This window comes from Balaenoptera acutorostrata, chromosome 1 (assembly GCF_949987535.1).
Source record: "Balaenoptera acutorostrata chromosome 1, mBalAcu1.1, whole genome shotgun sequence".
Taxonomy (NCBI): Eukaryota; Metazoa; Chordata; class Mammalia; order Artiodactyla; family Balaenopteridae; genus Balaenoptera; species Balaenoptera acutorostrata.
Genome location: NC_080064.1, coordinates 84,221,478 through 84,243,775, shown reverse-complemented (window position 1 = coordinate 84,243,775; position 22,298 = coordinate 84,221,478). Strand labels below are relative to the sequence as shown.

Sequence of the window (22,298 nt, the reverse complement as noted above, 5' to 3'; positions counted from 1 at the left end):
GAAGCTAGATAATTTTATGCGAAATTCAATCAATTGTTCCTAATTAATATACTAATCTTAAATCTTGATTATAGACTTAAATATCAACAATTCAGATTTCTGCTTAAAAGAGCAAACAAAAACAATTCTAAAGTATAATTATGAACCCACATGTAAAACTTCCCCAATTAACTAAGAGCACATACGTATACCCAAAAGGTTGGACTCATGCACGTTTGAGAAACTCTGACCAAGTCACCAACACTGAGGTGGGGATGGGGTGGAGATTAACATTGTGTGAGAACAGAAAAGTTGGGGAAAATCCAACCTTCCCTTGTTTGGCAGGCCAGAAATACCATGAGAACAGCTGTTTTCCTGGTGTTTTGGTTTCCACTGCCATTCATAACCAAATGTGCATGGAAATAAAAACCAGGGAGGAGAAAAACCCCCAGGCACAAAAGCCCCACAGTTTTCTGTCTTTTGAGCTGAGATTGAGGTCAGCTTGCCCATTTCTAACTATCAAGCACGTGCGTGTGCGCGCACACACACACACACACACACACACACACACCAGCAACTTCCCAGGTCACCCTCCAGGAAACACAGAAGGTGGGGAATATTTTAGCATTAAAACAGAAACAAACAAACATTATTCTTATCTTATAGTGTACTTTTCTTTCTTTAAAAAATAAAGCATGATAAATGTCCGTAAAAACTTGCTTAAATTGCATCTTAAGAATTCCTCCCATTTGTTCAGCATTTAAATAAGAAGGAAAACCAGCAAACTCAGAGCTATGCCCTCTCCACCCCACCTCTGCCACCACATTGGAGAAAATCCAACAAACAAAGCTATGAACAAAACAGGGACGGGGACAAAAAGATTTCTGGGGGTGGGGGGATGGGACCTGAAGAACACTGGAGCTTTCTGAACGGCCACTGGCACAGGTCACATTCCTGTCCCGGGACCCAGTGTAGTTTTCCAGCGATTAACTTTTCTGTAACCCAAACACGGAGTGCACTCTGTTTTAGGGTGCTGCCTTACCTTCTCTTTCAGAGTGTTATAGATGTACATGAGGACGGCTCTTGGAATCCTCACCACAGTGATTAAAAATGACCCTTTGACAACTGTTCCCTGATGGTAGCAGAAAAGAATGGAGAGAGATGAAAGGATCGGGCGATCAGGAGGGTCATTTTTATTTCTGGGAACAGGAGAAAAAAAGACAGCACTTAAAAAACACTATTTAGAAAGAAACGAGAAACTTCTCTCTGGTTCAAATCATCCGTGGTACTAACAATTTAGAAAGCAGGGACGCCATCCTCATTTGGCAAAATTTTTACACTCCTTGGTAGCTAAGGTTAAATGATTTCTTGGACGAAGTTAATTCCTTTTGGTGGTGCTCAATGTTACAAACATGGAACAGAAAATTAAAAAAAAAATACTGATGAGTTAAATAAGTTTTCCTCTTTACCACGCCTACCACCTCCACCAATCCATTAAATTGTGTATTGATCCCATTTTCATTTTCGGAAGTTTAATTATATAATAATCCCCAACGTTTAAATTACACACATGCATCTGTAAATATTGCCAGTATTAGCTCGGTGATTAAAATCACCACCAAATCACATGACCAGGATTGGCAACCAGAGAGGAACCAGCTTACAGCGAAGGGAGGAAACATTCTGGCTTTCACACAGCTCCAAGCTCCTGAAACCCAGCTGATTTCTACTCTGCTCTGAAAAGGTCACTTCACTGTGAATCATTTACGGGACTTGTCATGACACAGCTCTCAAGAATGCAAAAGTCAGTTTCACAGGCAGGAAAAAAAGTGAAAAAGAACAGAATGGGCACATCCCCTACCCAAACCTGAAAGATAAAACAAAGGAGGCAGGGCTGATGCAACCCCTCCCCCGACCCTCTGATGCCAGTTCTAGAAAATGAGGCCCTGTCCGAAAAGCTACTTCACTGATTCCAAGTGAAGCTTGCTTTCTTCATAATGGATTATTCTACAACTTGCTCTGGTTGCTAATAAGTCACTATGAATTAAGGTTTTGACAAGAATCTAGGTTTTGAGGGAGGAAAAGGAAATTGGCCAGAAATGTTTCAAGAGTTGGCAACAGCCGTATTTTGCTGTTACTTAAATCATCCAGGAAGGAATAGAGAATATGAAAGTAATATTGGGAGCAGAATAACTGCAATCCAGTTGTGCCACAAAAAGGGCGATGTGTGTTTCAACTCAATATTGTTGAAAATAGGAAATACCAGGGAAGCTATTGCTGATATGAATTCATTTAGATCTGATAAACTAGAAAAGTAGCACAGCCAGGAAAATCTGACACATTTTTTTTTTTCCCTTTCCTCATTCTTTTTTTTAAAAGGAAGAATGTTTACTTTCCCATTTAGGAGATTTATGTGCCTTAGAACATATTATGGTGCTCAAGAGGGGATGCGGGGAGAAGAGGGCAGCACCTGCTTTCCATCTGGTAGGGAAACAGAGGATTCACAGGCCACTGTGAACAGGGCCTTGGGGGCTGGTCCTCCAGGTACTGAAGTTTGGGGTTAGGCATCCGCTTTCCAAGGTTTTGCTGGGATGGGATTAACCATTCCAGGCCTGCCCTCATCCATGTTGCACCCCAGTGACGGCTCCAGCCGCTCCAAGGCTTGGCTGGAAGAAGATGTAGACATTCCAGAAGCTGAGTTACCACATGAGAGAGAAAACCTGAAAAGAAAGCCAGCTCACAGACCAGGCCAGCTTGTGGAGCCAGGAGTCACTCAATACCCGCCCTGAGAACTAAACGCCACCCCACAGGGAAAGGTCAATCAGCGGAGGGTCTTGGAGTCCCCACTTTCTCTCCCTAGACCTTCTTTCCATGTTCAAAGGTAACATCATCTTATCATCATCCCTCCTCCGCTATGCATGTGGCTGGGGCCTTCATCTCTGTTACCTTCACCACCAGCCAAAACTGCCTTCAGGAAGAGGCTCTGATTACACCTGGTGAAGCTTAAACTGAGACTTGACCATATTTTGAGAATTGGCGTTCGGGACTGCAGTGCAGCGAAGGGTGTATTGGGCGGCTCAGTGACGGGCTTGGGAGGATGCTAGGTCCTCCCGTCAGGCCTGCGCCTCTGTCTCTAGGGAGTACTGCGTGCTGAGCATCTTCTACCGGGTTCTGTGGGTGGTGGCAGTAGGAAGACCCCGGGCAGTGTGAGAGAGCAGGAGACTCGAGGATGCGCCCCATTCGCCTAGCTCCCCTACTTTTAAACTTGCGGCTGCTGAGTGCTAAAGGTGCCTGGCCCTGTGCAGTGGAGCCAGGGCCCCAGGACACTGCGTCAGCTCAAGTCACTGGGCAAAGCATTTAATGGTTCCATTCATCCAAGTCTGTAGCGCCTCTGAGTCATGGTACGTAAGTGCTGTGTTGCAACTACTATTTGCTTGGACAGTAGAGCATAAGTCGAATCCAGCAACTTCGGGGTCCTAGAGGCACGTTTTAGCTCCGGTTAGATCCAGCCTAGCGCTCACTGAGAACTCTTCAACGGTATGGAAAATGCATTTTGTGCTACGGCTCCTGGACAAGGACCGGGCTGCACAGGATGGATGGCCTCCAATGTCAATCTGGTCCTGAGCAAAGGAGCATGGTGTGTCCCTGCAGAGACCTTGCCCTTTCCTGATATTTCTTTCAGTAAAACTACTGCAAGATGGGATGGTGATGACTGTGGGGAAGCTGTGAGATTCATCTTTCCAGTCCCAAAGGAAATGGAAGCTCTTTGCTATGAAGAACAGGTCCTCGGCAGCTCTTGTCAGGGTTAGGAAACTCATCTGTCTCCTACCTAAATTCCTTAGGCTCCGCTGTGATTCCACTTCCTCACTTCCTCCTCAGCAAATTCAAAGCAGCTGGAAGCCATCTTTTGTACAGTTGCAAAGGATGAAGTCATGCCTCGTGCGTCCCTTCTCCAAACTGAGCGGTGCTGGTTCCTTCCCATCACACCTTGGCCACATCTTTATGGCTCTCAGCTGACCCCTCTTGAAGCAAATGGTTGTAAAAGGGAAATTACACAGGTTGCCCATGTCCTGGTACTTGATGGTCTTTGTATGAACGCTTTAGCCCTCTTACTGCTTAAATGAATGACAGAGATGAATGCACTCTGGCTATATTTAATTCTCACCCTGCGTGCAGGCTAGAACATGAGATCAAAGAATTGTGAGCCCTGAGATAAGGAAAAACCTTGAGGTTTCAAAATTAGCACACAGTCAAAAAGAATGCAGAACTCTTTAATAAATGAAATAGTAGTGCTAAAAATAAATCAGCATGCATTTTACTTTGAATTAGTTTGTTTATTTTTATCAAGTATATGAAATATCTTAAAAAGTCAAATAGTACTGCTAGGCGTAACAGGAAAAACAACAGTTTTCTTTCCCCACCACTAATTTTCTCTCCCTGGAGGTAATATTTTAGCTGTTTCTTCTGGAACTCACCCTCACACTTCTAAATTACTTGTTCTTACTGCTATTTCTTGATTTTGTTTTCAGCCTCAGAGACTGTCAACCGACTTCCCACCATGGAAGATGCAGGTTTCGTTCTCCTACACAGCCTAAACTCCCCAACACACTCATTTTCCCACCCCTCTTCTTCTCAACATAATTACACTGAAGTTTTTAATGTTTTTTCCCCAGTTTTATTGAGATATAATTGACATATAACATTATGTAAGTCCAAGGTACACAACGCGTTGATTTGATCCACTTATATATTGAAAAATGATTACCACCATAGTGTTAGCTAACACCTCCATCACCTCATATAATTAACCATTTTTTTTTGTGGTGTGAACATTTAAGATCTACTCTTTTAGCAACTTTCAAGTATATAATACAGTCTTATTAAGCATAATCACCATGCTGTACATTAGATCCCCAGAACTTATTCATCTTCTATCTAGAAGTTTATACCCTTTAACCAGTTATCTCCCCTTTCCCCTACCCCCAGCCCCTGGTAACCACCATTCTACTCTGTTTCTGTGAGTTCAGCTTTTTTAGATTCCACATATAAGTGATATCATCCAGTAACTGTTTTTCTGTGAATTATATCACTTAGCATAATGCCCTCAAGGTCCATCCATGTTGCTGCAAATGTCAGGATTTCCTTCTTCCTCATGGCTGAATAATATTCCATTATATATATCACATCTTCTTTATCCATTCACCTTTCGATGGACACTTAGGTTGTTCCCATACCTTGGCTACTGTGAATAGTGCTGCAGTGAACATGGGAGTGAAGATATTTCTTCAAGATAATTTTTTAATTTCCTTTGGATATACACCCAAGAAGTGGGATTGCTGGATTGTATAGTAGTTCTCATTTTAATTTCTTGAGGAACCTCCATACTGTTATACTGTTTCCATAATTGCTGTACCAATTTACATGCCCACTAACAGTGCACAAGGGCTCTCTCTTTTCTACATCCTTGCCAACAGTTATCTCTTGTCTTTTTGATGATAGCCATTCTAACAGGTATAAGGTGATATCTCGTTGTGGTTTTGATTTGCATTCCCTGATGATTAGTGATGTTGAGCACATTTTCATGTGCCTGTTGGTTATTTGTATGTCTTCTTTGGAAAAGAAGTTCAGTTCCTCTGCCCATTTTTTTTTTTTTTTTTTTTTATAGCTACTTTATTTATTTCTTTATTTTTGGCTGTGTTGGGTCTTCGGTTCGTGCGAGGGCTTTCTCTAGTTACGGCAAGTGGGGGCCACTCTTCATCGCGGTGCAGGGACCGCTCTTCATCGCGGTGCGCGGGCCTTTCACTATCGCGGCCCCTCCCGTTGCGGGGCACAGGCTCCAGACGCGCAGGCTCAGTAGTTGTGGCTCACGGGCCCAGCTGCTCTGTGGCATGTGGGATCTTCCCAGACCAGGGCTCGAACCCGTGTCCCCTGCATTAGCAGGCAGACTCTCAACCACTGCGCCACCAGGGAAGCCCCCATTTTTTAACTGGATTTTTTTTTTTTTACTATTGAGTTGTGTGAGTTCTTTATATATTTTGTTTTTTAACAGCTTATCAGACATACAATTTGCAAATATTTTCACCCATTCCATAGGTTGCCCTTTCATTTTGTTGACTGGTTCTTTTACTGTGTAGAGATTTTTAGTTTGATGTAGTCTCACTAATTTTTGCTGTTGTCGCTTGTGCTTTTGGTGTCATATTCAAAAAATCATTTCTAAGACTGATGTCAAGGAGCTTTTCCCTTATGTTTTCTTCTAGGAGTTTTATGGTTTTAGTTCTTATGTTTTAAGTCTTTAAACCATTTTGAATTAACTTCTGTGAACAGTGTAATACAGGGGTTTAATTTTATTCTTCTTCATGGGGTTATCCAGTTTTTCCAGAAACATTTATTGAAGATATTATCTTTTCCCCTTTCTGGGATCTCAGTTCTCTTCTATTGATCTATGGGTCTATTTTTATGCCAGTACCATACTGTTCATATAGTACCATACAATACTATAGCTTTGTTGTATAGTTTGAAATCAGCAAGTATGATGCCTCCAGTTGTGTTCTTCTTTCTCAGGATGGTTTTGGCTATTTGGGATCTTTTGTGATTCCACACAAATTTTAGGATTTTTTTTCTATTTCTGTGGAAAATATAATTGAAATTTTGATAGGGAATGTATTAAATCTATAGATGGCTTTGGGTAATATGGATATTTTAACAATATTAATTCTTCTGATCCATGAACACAGGATATATTTCCATTTGTTTGTGTCTTTCTTTCATCAGAGCCTTGTACTTTTCAGTAAACAGATCTTTCACCTCCTTAGTTAAATTTATTCCTAAATATTTTATTGTTTTTGATGCTATTGTGAATGGGATTGTTTTCTTTATTTCTTTTTCAGATATTTTGTTGTTAGAGTATAGAAATGCACCCATTTTCTGTATGCTGATTTTGTATCCTGAAACTTTACTGAATTCATTGATTTAAGTCTAACAGTTTTCTGATGAAGTCTTTAGGATTTTCTATATATAAGATCATATCATCTGCAAACAAAGGTAATTTTACTTCTTCTTTTCTGATTTAGATGCATTCCCCCCCCCCCCCCTTTTTCTTGCCTGATTGCTCTGGCTAGGTCTTCCTGTACTATGTTGAATAGAAATGGTAAGAGTGGGCACTCTTGTCTTGTTTCTGATCTTAGAGAAAAAACTTTCAATCTTTCACCACTATGTTTTAGTTAATGTTTAGGGTTTACATTATCAGTACATATATAAAATAAAATCAGTACATAAAAAAAAAAATACAACTAATCCAAACAGTGTATTCTGATTATATTTCCTTTTCTGTACAACTTTTGGTTTTTCCTTAAGTTAATAATGTTTCACATTTTTTATTTGCTTGGTTTTCCATGGACTTCACCAAATGCTTCACCAAAGTATAAATTTTTTCTCCACATATTCAAACAACACATCTTATATTCTCTCAGTTTCCTTTTTATTTTTTCTTGGAGACATCCCTCCTGGAGCCCACAGCTCTCCAGCTCCTCCTTGGACTGGTTGCGCTCTATACCTGCTGACTAGCTACCCTCCTGGGGATTCCCTTCTTTTCTTCACTGTGTTGGAGCCCATTTCCTGAAACTCATGCTTTCCTCCCTGGCTTACTCATTAGTTTCAGTGGAGAAAGGATGTGGGGAGGAAATCTTTTGGGATGTTGTATGCCTGAACAGGACTTTATCCTCCTTTACTCTTGACTGATAGTATGAGTAGGTCTAGAATTCTAGGTTGGAAATAATCTTTCCTTAGAATTTTGACAGCCTTGTCCTACTGTCTCCCTGCTTCAGAGTTGCTGTTGAACATCAGATCTCATTCTATTTTTTTAAAATTAATTAATTAATTAATTTATTTATTTATGGCTGTGTTGGGTCGTTTCTGTGCGAGGGCTTTCTCTAGTTGTGGCAAGCGGGGGCCACTCTTCATCACAGTGCTCGGGCTTCTCACTATCGCTGCCTCTCTTGTTGCGGAGCACAGGCTCCTGACGCGCAGGCTCAGTAACTGTGGCTCACGGGCCCAGCTGCTCCGCGGCATGTGGGATCTTCCCAGACCAGGGCTCGAAACCATGTCCCCTGCATTGGCAGGCAGATTCTCAACCACTGCGCCACCAGGGAAGCCCCAGATCTCATTCTAGTTTTTTTTTTAAATTTAATTTTACTTTTTATTGAAGTACTGTTGATTTACAATATTAGTTTCAGGTGTACAACACAGTGATTCAATATTTTTAAAAATTATACTCCATTAAGGTTATTATAAAATATTGGCTGTATTCCCTGTGTTGTACAATATATCTTGTAACTTATTTATTTTATACATAGTAGTGTGTACCTCTTAATTCCCTATCCTTACCTTGACCCTCTCCACTTCCCTCTCCCAAATGGAAACCACTAGTTTGTTCTCTAAATCTGTAGGTCTGTTTCTGTTTTGTTATAGTCATTCATTTGTTTTATTTTTTAGATTCCACATGTAAGTAATAACATATAGTATTTGTCTTTCTCTAATTTATTTCACTAAGTATAATCCCCTCCAGGTCCACCCATGTTGTTTCAAAATAGCAAAATCTCATTCTTTTTTATGGCTAATATTCCATTGTATAAATATACCACATCTTCTTTATCCATTCATCTACTGATGGACACTTAGGTAGCTTCAATATCTTGGCTGTTGTAAATAATGCTGCCTGAACACTGGGGTGCATATTTCTTTTTGAATCAGTGCTTTCATTTTCTTTGGATGTATACCCAGCAGTGGAATTGTGGGATCATATGGTAGTTCTATTTTTAGTTTTTTAAGGAACCTCCATACTGTTCTCCATAGTGGCTGCACCAATTTACATTCCCACCAACAGTGTACTTGGGTTCCCTTTTCTCCATGTCCTTGCCAACACTGGATATTTGTGGTCCTTTTGACAACAGCCATCCTGACAGGTGTGAGGTGATCTCTCATGGTCTTGATTTACATTTCTCTGATGATTAGCAATGTTGAGCATCTTTTCATGTGCCTGTTGGCCATCTGTATGTCTTCTTTGGAAGAATATCTATTCAGGTCTTCTGCCCATTTTTAAATTGGGTTCTTTATTTTTTTGATATTGAGTTGTACGACTTCTTTATATATTTTGGATATTAACTCCTTATTGGTCATATCATTTACAAATATCTCTCCCATTCAGTAGGTTGTCTTTTCATTTTGCTGATGGTTTCCTTTGTTGTGCAAAAGCTTTTAAGTTTAATTTGTTTATTTTTGGTTTTGTTTCCTTTGCTTGAGGTGATAGATCCAAAAAATATTACTATGGCTTATGTCAAAGAGTGTTCTGCCTGTTTTCTTCTGCGAGTTTTATGGTTTCCAGTCTTACATTTAGGTCTGTAATACTTTTTAGTTTATTTTGGTATACAGTATGCAAAAATGTTCTAATTTCATTCTTTTACATGTAGCTGTCCATTTCCTGGCATCACTTATTAAAGAGACTTTCTTTTCCCCATTGTATATTTTTGCCTCCTTTGTCATAAATTAATTGAACATAAGTGCATGAGTTTATTTCTGGGCTCTCTATTCTGTTCCGTTGATCTATGTGTCTGTTTTTATGCCACTGTAGCTTTGTAGTTTTGATTACTGTAGCTTTGTAGTACAGTCTGAAGTCAGGGAGTGTGAAACCTCCAGCTTTGTTCTTTTTTTCAAGATTGCTCTGGCTATTCGGGGTCTTCTGTGGTTCCATATAAATTTTAGGATTATTTGTTTTACGTCTGTGAAAAATGTCATGGGTATTTTGATCAGGATTGCATTAAATCCGTAGATTGCTTTGGGTAGTATGGACATTTTTACAATATTAATTCTTTCAATCCATGAACACAGGATATCTTTCCATTTATTTGCTTCATTTTCAATTTCCTTCATCAAAGTTTTATAGTTTTCAGTATATAGGTCTTTTACCCATTCTAGTTCTTGATATTTTGCCTGTGATCTGTTTTTCTCTGTAAAGCTTCTGGGATCTTCTCTTTACTCATGTCCTCCAGCTCTGGGAAATTTTGATAATTTCTTCCCTTCTTTTTTCTTTGTTCTCTATTTCTGGAACTCATATTAGTCAGATGTTGGGTGTCCTAAATTAGCCTCTGATTTTTTATCCTTTTTCTCCCATTTTGCATCTCTTTATCTTTTTGTTCTACCTTCTGAAAGAGTTCTTCAACTTTATATTTTAATCCCTCAATAGAAAAATATCACTTTGCAATCATATTTTTAACTACAAAGAGGTCTTTCTTGTTCTCTCAATATTCTTTTTTTTTTATTCTTATTTTATGGAAGCAACATTTCTTGGTTCTTTCTGAGGATACTATAGTTGTCGTTGTTGTAGTTTTCTTCTGCTGCCTGCATTGCCCCTATTTTCCCTAAGTTCTTTCTGTTTGTTTGTTTTGTTCATTTTGATCTTTTTCTTTCACCAGAGGCTTCTTCTAATGTTTAACAATCACTGGTTATCAGTTCACATTTAAGAGTGAGGCACTGAAAAGTGAATTAGAGGTTCTATATGAGGGTGACTGCTGACCGGTGAGTTTCACGACCTGGTTCAGAGTCAGGGAAACAGGCCATTTCATTGGGGGACCCCCACATGGCACCATCTGTAGGTCGTTTCTTTGGGTTACACAATTTCTCCAAAGAAGAATCCGATAATCTCCTGCCAAGGAAATATCAACCTGGCTGTCAGCATCCTGGAGGCTAAGCTGTGGAGTGTGGGTTGGTAGTAGGTAGAATACTATTCAGTATTTAGACTTTTACTTGCTCCCCCTTCTTTCAGTGCAGAGCCTTGCCCCAGCCTCAGCTGTGCCAGATGCCCCACGTCCAGACCCTCTCTGATGACTTCTCCAGAGAGCAAAGCTCCCGTCTTGTCTTCTGCCGGTGTGAAGGAGGGGTCCTGGGGCCCAACTGCTCCTTAGGAAGACCTTTAACTAATCTTTGGAAGCACATTTTACACTGAGCCTCTCTAGGTTTTTGTGGCTCAAACCAGCCTCCTCTCCCATGGAATGCACAGAGATAGGGAGATAGTCACTTCACTGGAAGTTAAATAAAAAGCTCTCAATGAAAATGCTTTGATTTTGTGGTACTAAAATAGCACAGAATCACTGCTGTCAGAGAGATATGACTTGCTGGCCAATTTGGTTAGAATAATCTCTGCTCCTCTACTCAGGAGTAAGCAGCACACACCACCCCCTCCAACGGCTCAAAGGTTCTCAATGCCAAGGGCTACAGCCCTTTGTGCATCCTATGGGCTCTCTAATGATGGAGGCTCCCAACAGCACCTCTGTAATAAAACCCACAGTACTCCTTATCATCAGGAGGTAATTGCTCAATGGCATGAATCATCCCTGGTTGACTTTCTTACCCCCACGAACCCTCATGTTTTTCTGCTCATTTAGGCTGAGAGATTAGAGGAGGATCAGCCCCATAGGAGTAAACTTCCTGTTCTGAGTCCAACCCTGTCATTCTACTGGCCGTGTTCTTCTTGACTGTGGCTTTATCTTTGCCTCATGGAGAGTAGCACACACAAAAAAGGTAAAGGGTTGAGATGTGTATGTGTATATGTGTGTGTGTGTGTGTGTGTGTCCTCAATTATTTTGATGAGGTAAAGGAGGATAAACACTTAAATAAGTATCATAGCGAACAGAGAAGCAATTAATTCACTAGCACTTAACTATCTGAACATGAATTATATTTTATAGTCATGTACAATTCCCTTAGGGTTTAAAATTGTTTTCCAAGAAAACATTCTCCTCATTTTGCAGAGGATGAAATGAAGCTCGCAGAATTTACTGAAGTGTGCTCCAAATAGATCAGTAATGTTTTTAAAGTTTGAAGTCAGTAAGAATGGATATTTACAGGAGAAGTCAACCCTTTCTTTTGGATATCTTTCAATTCTAAGCTGTACAAATACTTCCCTGTTGGGCTTCCTTCTGGGTTTTCTAGCTTAAAGTAAAAGAGGTTGGAAATGTGACAGATTTAAGATATAACATTTCTTTTTACTACCAAATGAACATCCTGCCTAATTTTGAGCTTGGTCTTTTATTCTTGCCAATCCCTTTTGAGAGGTCATGTCAAAATTCCAAAATATCTTTTGAGATACACAACATGAAGCACATAGACAAATCAATAGGAATAACATGCTAGACCTACCTGTTGAAATAACATGTAACCACTGCCCCAGCTATAGTCATTTGCTGGCATGCAAGGATGAATTCACTAGTCCAGATGAGGCCAATTAAATGGTACCACCACATATACCGAATGCCTGAAAGAGGCTTATATTCCACTTGGCCGCCTTCGATGACCTGTGCAGCTCCTAAAGTTTAAAACACAAACATGCTTTATACCTATGTTTTCCTAAGTATGGAAGAAGGTTCAACAGGCCATGCTTCCTCATACCTGGGCTTTGGCATTACACAAAACACAGATGCCAAAGTAAAGTTTGAAATACCCACCATAATATAAGATCTTCATAGCAAAACTAAAAATTGAGAACACACATTTAACTTATGAATAATATTAACAGGGATAATTATGATGACTGATTGGTAGGCAATTTGCAAGGCACTTGACCTATACTCTAATACTCACCCCACTTTACAGATATGAAAACTGAGGTTTGGAAGAGTCAAGTGACTTTTGCAAAGTCTCATTGTTCATGACTAGTGGAGGGAGAATATAAACCTGGACACACTGGACTCTAAACCCATGGTTTTTCTACCACAACACTTAGTGATGCAAACAAAACTTATGTTGATGAAAGCACACAAAGCCATTAGGACTCTGTTATAGAACCTCACTTCACCAAAAGTTTAGACTTAATAAAAGAGACAAGGATCTTCATTTTTTCAAAGGGATTCATTTCAGATTTCATTTCAAGAGCAAACTCTTCTAGGACATTTAAAATATCTACTGGGCCTCAGTGTTAACCTTCTAGGTTCAAATCTCAGCTTCATCCCTTTTTGGGTAGCCTGGGGCAAGTTATTTGGCCTCTTGGAGTTTTAGTATCCTTATCTGTAATACCTATATGCTGGTGGTAGTTCAAGAGAGAGTAGAGTGGGATTACCTGGTCAGTGTTGGCCCAAAGAAATATCGCTACATAAGTGATAACGATTTTTATTATTATTATTAAATTTCAGGAGCACAACACTGTATTAAACTGAGGCCAGTGAGGTAACCCCAGCAATGCTCTGCCATTCACTCGTTATACCCTGCTTTATTTGCTCTCATCTAAAGAAACTTTGAATTAGCTCTACAATTCAATTCAATTCCATTTGGATCTAGTAAAACCAAATCCCAGCTCTGCAATTGCATTTGATTTCTAGATGTCCTCTGCTGTGTATTTTAAATAAACTACTGTAAGAAAGAAGATGGCACTTTGGTCTTTGGCAAAACCTACAACTTGAAGAACATTTAAAGATAGTTTCATATTTCCTTTCACAGCTATAAATTGCTTTTAGGTTCATAATTCATGTGTCTTTAGACATTCACAATAGGGTCTGTGCAAACGAAGTGAGAGAAGATAATCATGCTGTAGAGCAAACTAATTCCACAGACTAAGGCTGGTCTTAGTAACTCACGCTCTGTGTTCTGCTGAACAAGAGTCACATTGTGAGAAATAGTGGAGCAGCTTGGTTTACAGAGAGAAGTTAATATTTTATTGAACACTGGGCTCATTCTGGCTTGGAAGCAATCTCTGGTTCAGGTAAGGCACTGATAAATGCTTATGCTTTTCCAAAATGGGTGTGTTTCAGAAAAGCATTCCCAATCCCAAAGGAGGTGACCCCTCACAACTAACAAGCAAGTGTAGGTAGATCAGGTGAGTGGAGACTTGGACAGCCACTCCTGGAATAGCAGAAGTGATGGGGACAGTCAACATGCACACTGATGCCCCCACAAGGTCGCCAGTGACGGGGACAGACTACAGTTTGCAAGAACAGGTCTACAACACCACACATGGTTTGGGGGTGGATGACGTTTCCAAAGAACAGGAGGGATGATTTCCTTGACAGACAAAAGGCAAGGAAGTACAAAGGCCCTGGGTGCTAAGGGGGGATCGTCTCTCCTTGGGGCTGCCCTGTACTGCCAGTGGCACATTCACATACATCCCAGCTTGGCACACTGATGGCAACAGTCAGCAAGTAGAGAATGGCTAAAGGGATAAATCATGATCCACGCAGGCCTTCACACCCTTGGCATTCCTCACAGAAGCAGAATTCATAAATTATTCTTGACTGGCTACTTGTTTTTGAACATCTTTACTGAAGCCATCATCTATTTATTTTTCTGGTTCCATTATACCAGACTATTTAAAGGTTTTCCTTTAGGGGAGGGTTTTTCAACCTCTCAACATAGCAACTGGCATTTGCGGTCAGATAATTCTTTGTTAGGGGCGGGAGGGATGGAGGCCTGTCCTGTGCATTGTAGGATGTTTAGCAGCTTCCTTGGCCTCTACCCATTAGATGCCAGGAGCTTCTTCCCTCCCCTCCTCCAGTTATGACAACCCGAAATGTCTCCAAACATTGCCAAATGCCATGTGGGGGACAGAACTGCTGCTTGAGAACCACTGCTTTAAGCAAACGTTCTCTGAAGAATCAGGCGCTCTAGCTTCAGGAAGAAGCTTAGGGTGGGGCAGGCGTGTTTATGCGCACAGGACTGCCCTCTCCTGGATGGCTGGGTCGGTGCAGGCAAGAGCCTCTCATCAAAATACCAGTTGCTTGGTTACTAAGGACCATTACAATATAGCTACCACTAAGTGTAGCTAACGGGCCTGGGAACTGGATCCCAAGATAAGATTGATCTAGGGGGATGGTGGTGGAAAGGACACTGAACTGGAAGAGGGCTTGGTTCCAATCTCAGCTTTGACGTTTGTGATAAGCAACCTGGGCCTCGGTTCTCTTATTGTAAAGATGAAGAGGGAAGACAAGATGAACTCCAGGGCAGTAGTTATACAGTTTGAGAGTCACGCAGGCTGAGATTCACATCTCTGCTCTGTCTCCTAATGGCTGACCAACCTCAGGCAAGTTATGAGGTTGTGGGACCTTTTAAAATCTCTGTTTCATCATCTGTAATCTGAGGACACTCATACCACACTAATACCACTCCCTTGTTGATTCCATCTAGTCTCACGGCTCTAAAAGCCATACTGTTACGAGGATTAAACAGGTAGGTGCTTAGAACAGTGAGTACAATATAAGGTTAGCTATAGCTGAGGTATAAGTAGATATGATTCCAGGTCTGAAATGAGCAAATATTTATTTAGCATATACTGCATGCTAGAATTATGCTGGACATTAGCCATTAGGGGAAAAAATGAAAAAGGCAAACACAAAAATCAGAAAGAAGATATCATCAGAGTGAATACCACATTTGCTACTTTAGTTTATTCATCTCCCCTTCTTCTGGACTGTTTATAATTCCTCCTCCAACCTCTAAGAGTTTTTTCCCATCCTCATGCTCAGACAGTGGCCTCACTTCCGGTTTCTCTAAGAAAACTGAAGCAATCGGAAAATCTCTGCTAGCACCTACCCCCATCTCTACCCCTTATCAGCATGTGTCCATAATCGGACCCCCTTAATATGATAAACTGTCTGTGATCCTAAGGCCAACCCCTGCACTAGATCCCCTTTCTCACCTACTTGAAGATATCACTCCAGAAATTTTCCCTCTCTTTCTTGCTTCATCAGAATATTCCTCTCTACTGAATCATTTTTAATCACCTCACATCTTTTAAAAAAAAAAAACCCTACTTTTTGACTCCCTTTCCTCCTCCAGCGTCCTTCCTATTTCTCTGTTCCTATTTACAGCCGAACTTCTAAGACTGTCTCGTATTCTTTCCAATTCTTTTTTCTCCACCTTTCTCTTAAACTGCTCTAATCGTGATCCATTCCCCCACACTTCTCTGAAACTGTTTTGTTTCACTTCCATGTTGCTAACTTCAATGGTCAATCCTCAGTTCTTATCTGACTTATCAGCAGCACTTGACACATTGAACCCTTCACCCCAATTCCAGGACAGCACATTTTTCTCCTCCTGCCCACTGGCTGCTCCCTTTCAGTTTCCTTTCCTGATTCTTCCTCATCTCCAAGACCTCTTAACATTGACATGCCCCAACGCACAGCCCTTGAATTTCTTTTCTATCTACACTCATTCAAATCTCATGGTTTTAAATACTATTCATGTGTTCCCCAATTCCCAAATGAGATCTCTAGCTGGCCCTCTCCAGAAACTTCAGACTCAAACAGCTAACTCCCTACTTGACATCTCCATCCAGCCGTCTAAAAGGCATCTCAATCAACACAACTGAAAAAGAATTTCTGCTCTTCCCCGAAAACGCTCCAAAGTCTTGTCCCATCTCAGTTGATGGCCATCCCATCTTCCAGTTGCTCAAGCTAAAAAACCTCAGTTTTATCCCCAACTCCTCTTTCTTTCACACCCTTCACCTAATATCAGGAAATCCTTCAGAATCTGATATGTCACACCATGTGCACCATTACAACCCTGTTCTAAGGCACCATCACCTCCTCCCTGGAGCACTGCCATGAAAATGTAAGTCAGATCATGCCACTATGCTGCTTAAAATTCTGTAATGACTTCCCATTTCAGAAACAAAGTTCCTATAATGGCCTACAACGCCCCAGGATCTGAGCCTGTGCTTTCTCTGACACTCACCTGAACCATTCTCTCCCTCGATCAGGCCACTCTCACTGAATGGGCCTCCTTGCTGTGTCCCCAGCACCTCTCCCTCTTGCTGTTCCCTTTGCCTAGAACATTTTCCCTTCCTTTGCATAGTCTCATGGCTCTGCCTTCACCTCCTTCAAATGTTTGCTCACAAATTATCTTCTCAACAAGGCCCTCCCCAATCACTAAATTCAAAATTGGACCCCCCTCCTTAAGCATTTCCTATTACTCTTCTCTGCTTTATTTTTCTCCTTACCACTTATCAACTTTTAATATACTATAAAATTCACTTACTCATTTAATGCCAATCTCCCTCTAGCTTCCAAACTAGAAGGAGAGCTGTATCTCCAGCATCTGTAACAGGGTCTGATATAATAAATGTTCAATAAATATTTGTTGAATGAATGATTGTATGAATGAATGAATGAACCAACCTTCCTCAAGTAATACATCCTATCATAGAGATTCGAGACAACTTTCTAGAAGTCTTCCTAGAGATCATCATTATAGCCTGGAGGAAATTCATCATGCAGCTAGCTATAAGTCTGGGTATTACAAGCAAGCTTTAAAGCATTTTGAAAGACTGAGGTGATATTGATATCATATTAATGAGGTGATATGGATATCAATATTAATGATCAATGTAAATGGCAGTTTCTCAAGGGAGGCAGTCCAGTTGGTTGGGATAATTTCCCAAAGGATGCAGGCCCGACTTAAAAGGGTTCTATATTCTGGCACATTCTGTACACTTGGCCTCTTCCAGCAAACTGGCTCAGTGTCCTGCTGACACCCATCCTGCCTGTGCCCCCTGCTGGCTCAGCTTCTGCTCTGACAGCACGAGGATTAGGGCAAAAGAGAAGAAAATCTCACTGACAGCACACCTGTGGGTCACCTCGTTCTTTCTGTGTATACATCTCATTGAACACAACATTGATGTGAATTCACTTACTGACTCAGCACACACTTACTGAACTCACTCAAGGGCTGTGCACTGACCATAGAGACAGAAAGAAAAAGACACAGCCCAGGCCCTCCAGATGTTCATTCTCTTGAGGGAAGACAACACACAAGTCATTATCTTGCATTATTGTTTTTTATAGGCCTTATCACTACCTGACATAATCTATTTACTTATTTATGCTCTCTTTCCCCACTCACTAGTACCTTTATTTGGTTCACGGCTGTATCTCAGTACCCAAGCCACATAGCAGGCATTTGATGAATATCTGTTGAAAGAATGAAGAATATAAAAAATGCAGGGAAAAATGAAGAAGAAATATCTAAGTATGTCTGGGCAATTTATAGGAGATTTTCCAAGAAATATATTACTCAAAACAAATCTTGAATAATGACTAGTTTTCCATGAAGTTTGGGGGAAAAAGTTGGGGTGAAAGTTAGGAAGAGGAGCAGATTCTAGACAAAGACCACAGCAGGTGCAAAGGCACCTAGATGTTCATGGAGATTGTTTTCCCTCACACTTCCCCACAAGGACCATAAACTTCTGAAAAGCAGGAGCTGTTTTAAATTTCTCCTGAGCAATCTCCCTTCCCCCTGTTCCTAGGACAGGACTGGGCCACTAGGAAACGTTTGTGAAATAACTTCAATTATCTTCTAGATCTCTGATAACTTAAAAAAAGGACAATTTTCTTTTAGACTGTGTTCTCAAATATGTTATGCAGAGCAGAGAATAAACCACAAAGCTGAAGCTAGTACTAGACATTCTCTAGTTGACATTAGTTCCTAATATAAGGAACATATACTGTCTCTTATTTGCAGAGCAAAGCTCTGGTCCCATTTCAGCCTCCTAACATCCTTATGAGGCAGCCTGGGGAAAGCACCATTTTTCCACTGTATAAAAAGGAAAACAGGAAGCCCAGAGGATTAACATACAAGGAAGGCCAGAGCCATCCTGGATCCCAGTTCGCTGGATGGGAGACCCTCTGTCCGACCTTGCTGCCTCCTTTCCAAGCATGGTCCTTTGCCTTTAAGCACGCTGAGCACATCCCTGCGATGACCTCTTCTAACTGCAGTACCACTGGGAGAGAAAGACCCCCTTCCCCAAATGGGCTTCTTTCTTCTACTGTTCTGACTCTGGGGCATCCCAACCACCTTAGGGTAACTGGGGGTCATCAGATCAACTGGGCTCTTTCCAACCTGCCAACTGCACCTACTGGATTCCCAAGGTTATTTCCGTTTTCCTGTAACTACTATTTTCACTGGATTTAGTAGTCACTGTCACATTGCTGGTGGCAGACAAGTCCCAGCTGACTAGTTGCTGTCATTACTGAGGGCCTCGTTATGCTCCACTGAAACAATCCTCAAACAAGCCAGAGTCTGTCAACTAGTCAAGAGACTGATTAACAGTCACTAGAGAAAGAGCTCATCAAAAAAATGGCAGAAAATGATCAACCTAAAGTTCACTTTTTCTGCATTTTCTTTTCTTTTTTACACATTAAAATATTAACTCATTCAATCATCTGACACAATAAAAGTCTTACAGTATTTACCCACTGAGGACACCCCACAGCATTGGGAACATTGGGTTCAGACTGAAGAGAGAGCCTGAGGGTTCTGGGACTTCCTGAGGGACATGAAATGAGACAGTCAGGTGCTGTGCAGGCATCTCTCACCACCCGGATCACCTGGGCATCTGCTGAAGATCAAAACAAGCAGCAGATGACCTGCCCAGGCCCAGAGCCCATCGTCCTGGCACTGCATGAAAAGGCCTTTGAAGTCAAAGGGAGTTCTGTGCACCTGGGTCGGCTCACAGGTGAGTGGAAAGGAGAGGCAGGTGGCCTAAGGGGACAGCGGATCTGGTTTCTATGACGCCCAGCCCCGGGGAAGGGGGGAAGGCAGTCACTCTGTGCGACACCCTCTCCTGCGAAGCCGAACATCCACCTGCCCACAGACCCCTACGGTAGGTCCTGGGCACCCAGTTTCCTTTTCTGCCCTTCAGCTCCTCTCCCTTGTGCTCATTTTGCTCCTTCCACAGATAGAGAAGGGCTGGGCTTTTATATGTGACTCTCTGATGTGCTGCCTTCAGCCCTACAGAGCAGCACACTCTCTCCCTGCCCCTCCTCTCAGTCCTGGGCTGAGGCTGTGTAATGTCCCCAGGCCCTGGGCCCAGCTGGGGCCGAAGTGGGGGAACTGAAGGAGAGCCCTGCTAGCAGCTCACCCCGAGTTGGCTTTGGGGCGTGTTCCTCTCCGACTACATCCCCAACTCTCAGAACCAGCTCTCGCCTTGTCCCCTGTGAGCAGGTTCCCTCCTGTGCTTGGACATGACCCCACTAAACCCCCTCTGCCTCTCTCCGTACTTTCCGATCTTCTGGTAATTTCCAGCCCATCCTCTGAGAAGCCTTCCCTGACTCGCGGAGGGGGTTGGAGCTCCACTGTGCCGCTCCATAGCTCCCCAAGTTTCTCCTCTTGCGATGTTCATCAGCCTTTGCCATCCTCACCGTGGGGAGAGGCCACCACTCTTCCCCAGTGCCTTGCCAGGGCCTCGTCCCCCCAGCGCTCACCTAACGTCTGTGCATTAAAGAACGAAAGAACGTGTCCTGCTCCAAATCATTGAGGGTTTAACCACAGAGACAATTCCCTTCACCCAGACTCACAGCCCATAAGGACAGCGGGGCGGGCAGCGGTGCCCTGGAGGCTGCAGTAGGAAGGTCCCTCCCTGGTCCTGAGCTGTACTTCCCGAGGCCTCACCTCTCCTCTGTGGTTCTCTAGGGCGAGGGCCCAGCGCCACAGTCCACCACCAGAGCGTCAAGCCCTGCCACCTCCTGCCACACCGCACTCCCAGCCTGATCTGGCTTTAGCCTCTGGCCCTGTCATGTTGCCCTCTGGCCGCAGGTCCCAAACACCACATTACAGGCCTGCATTCACCAGCCAGCTGCTGTGGTCACAATACTGCTTCAACTTGAACAGACAAACCTGAGGAGGTCTAATTTGATCTCCTAGCTTTGTATCCCAGACACAAGGGACATGCGAGGTAGTGGAAAGAGCACAGGTTCTGTTCTAGAGCTCTGGCGTCAGTAAGAGCCATCACACTTTCTAGCTGGACCTTCAGCAAATTGCTTTCTCAGAACCTCAGTTTTCTTGCCTGTAACTTGAACATAACAACACAGGCATCAAAAGGGGGTTGCAACACTTAAAGGAGAGAACATAAGAAAGCACCTAGTGCAGAGGTTAGAATTTGGGAAATTTTCAACAAATGCTTGCTTTCCTGCAGGCACCGAGGCCATTGTTTCCCTTTCCGCCAGGACTAAGACCACGCCAAGGAAATGAGCTGGAAGATGCTTGTTCAGTGTTGCCCTAGTTAAGACTTCCAACTGCCCTGCAATTTACAGAACCTCTCATTTTTAGGCTGTGCATGGCTGCCACCAACGAAATGACATTTCCTGTCCCCCCTTGCACACAGGATTTGCCATGTAACTGGGATTTGGCCAATGGCTATAGGTGGAAGTGTTGTCATGACTTCCCTGCTACCTTCCTCACAGCCCGAATAAGACAGGGTGGTTGGAACTCAGGTGTCTATTTCAGCTATGAGTGGAAGCAAGTGGTAGGCTGTGCAGCAAGAAAAAAGGAGCGTGGGTCTGTGACCTCTGGCAGCCCATGCTGGCATGGGGTCTCCTCCTGTGGGCTTCATTTACATGAGAGAGAAATTACCTGTCATCTTGTTTAAGCCACTGTTCTGAGGTTTCCGTCACTCTCACACAAACCTCATCCTGATTGATTACTCTCCTGTGCCTGTTTGAACAAGGTTCCCTGCTGGATAATTATCGGAAGGGCACTGCAGGCCTTCAGCAAGCTTCCAGAGACCCCCGACAGAACAGACTGCCCCTAGAGCATCTCTAAGTTGGAAACATGGGCTTCCAAGGGCTTGGACCTCCAGAGAGCTGGCTGCCCATCTTGGAGTAATCTCCACGGGTTCAGTTTACTCCAGAAGAGAGGTAAGAGAACCTAGTTTACTAAGAATCTACTACATGTAGTTATTCCTACATATACAACTGGAGCCTACAGCGAATAGAATAAACTTGATAAACCATTAAGAAATTATGTTAGCCTTGTTGCTTTGACATCTGCTGTGGTTCTTATCTGCCTGGTGACAGTCTCCGAAAGCAACTTACTCTTTTGTACTCACATCAGAGTGTGAGTTTGGGCCTTAACTAAATCAAATCGAGGAGTGAGTGAGAGAAGATCTAGAGCAGTATCACTCAAACGGGGCCATAGACTAGTGGCCTGGGCTCACCCTGTATGTGATTAGTCCACAGTGAGATAAGGAGCTTGTGCCAGAAGGTAGGTCAGCTGCATCACTAGGCCTATCATCTCGTTCTGCTGACATTTTTTTTTTTTTTCACAGCAAGTCTTTCTTGACGGAGGAAGTGATGGAGGGATATACATTCTGGCATAAGCTCCTTATCTGGTGTCAGACAACCCTTTGAATAGCACTATTCTAGAATGTGGTTGCTCTCTTACAGGCATCCAAAAAAATATAACCCTACCACAAACCAAGTGAATCAGAGTCTCTGAGGATGGGGCCCAGGCATCTGTATTTTAGTACAGCACTATAGCAGATTCTGAGGAATATCTCTGGTGATAAA

At 42.4% G+C, this 22,298-nt stretch overlaps 1 protein-coding gene across 5 annotated transcripts in view; it reads right to left on the bottom strand.

The window, feature by feature from the left end:
- Positions 1–22,298, bottom strand: part of SLC44A3 (solute carrier family 44 member 3) — a 94,067-nt gene that overhangs the window by 36,791 nt on the left and 34,978 nt on the right. For all 5 annotated transcript variants that reach the window (XM_057530527.1, XM_057530537.1, XM_057530542.1 and 2 more), the window contains exons 10-11: positions 12,169–12,334; positions 1,022–1,178 (exon numbers count right to left, since the gene is read on the bottom strand). In XM_057530527.1, the coding sequence (XP_057386510.1) occupies positions 1,022–1,178; positions 12,169–12,334 (323 nt within the window). The remainder of the gene's footprint in view (positions 1–1,021; positions 1,179–12,168; positions 12,335–22,298) is intronic.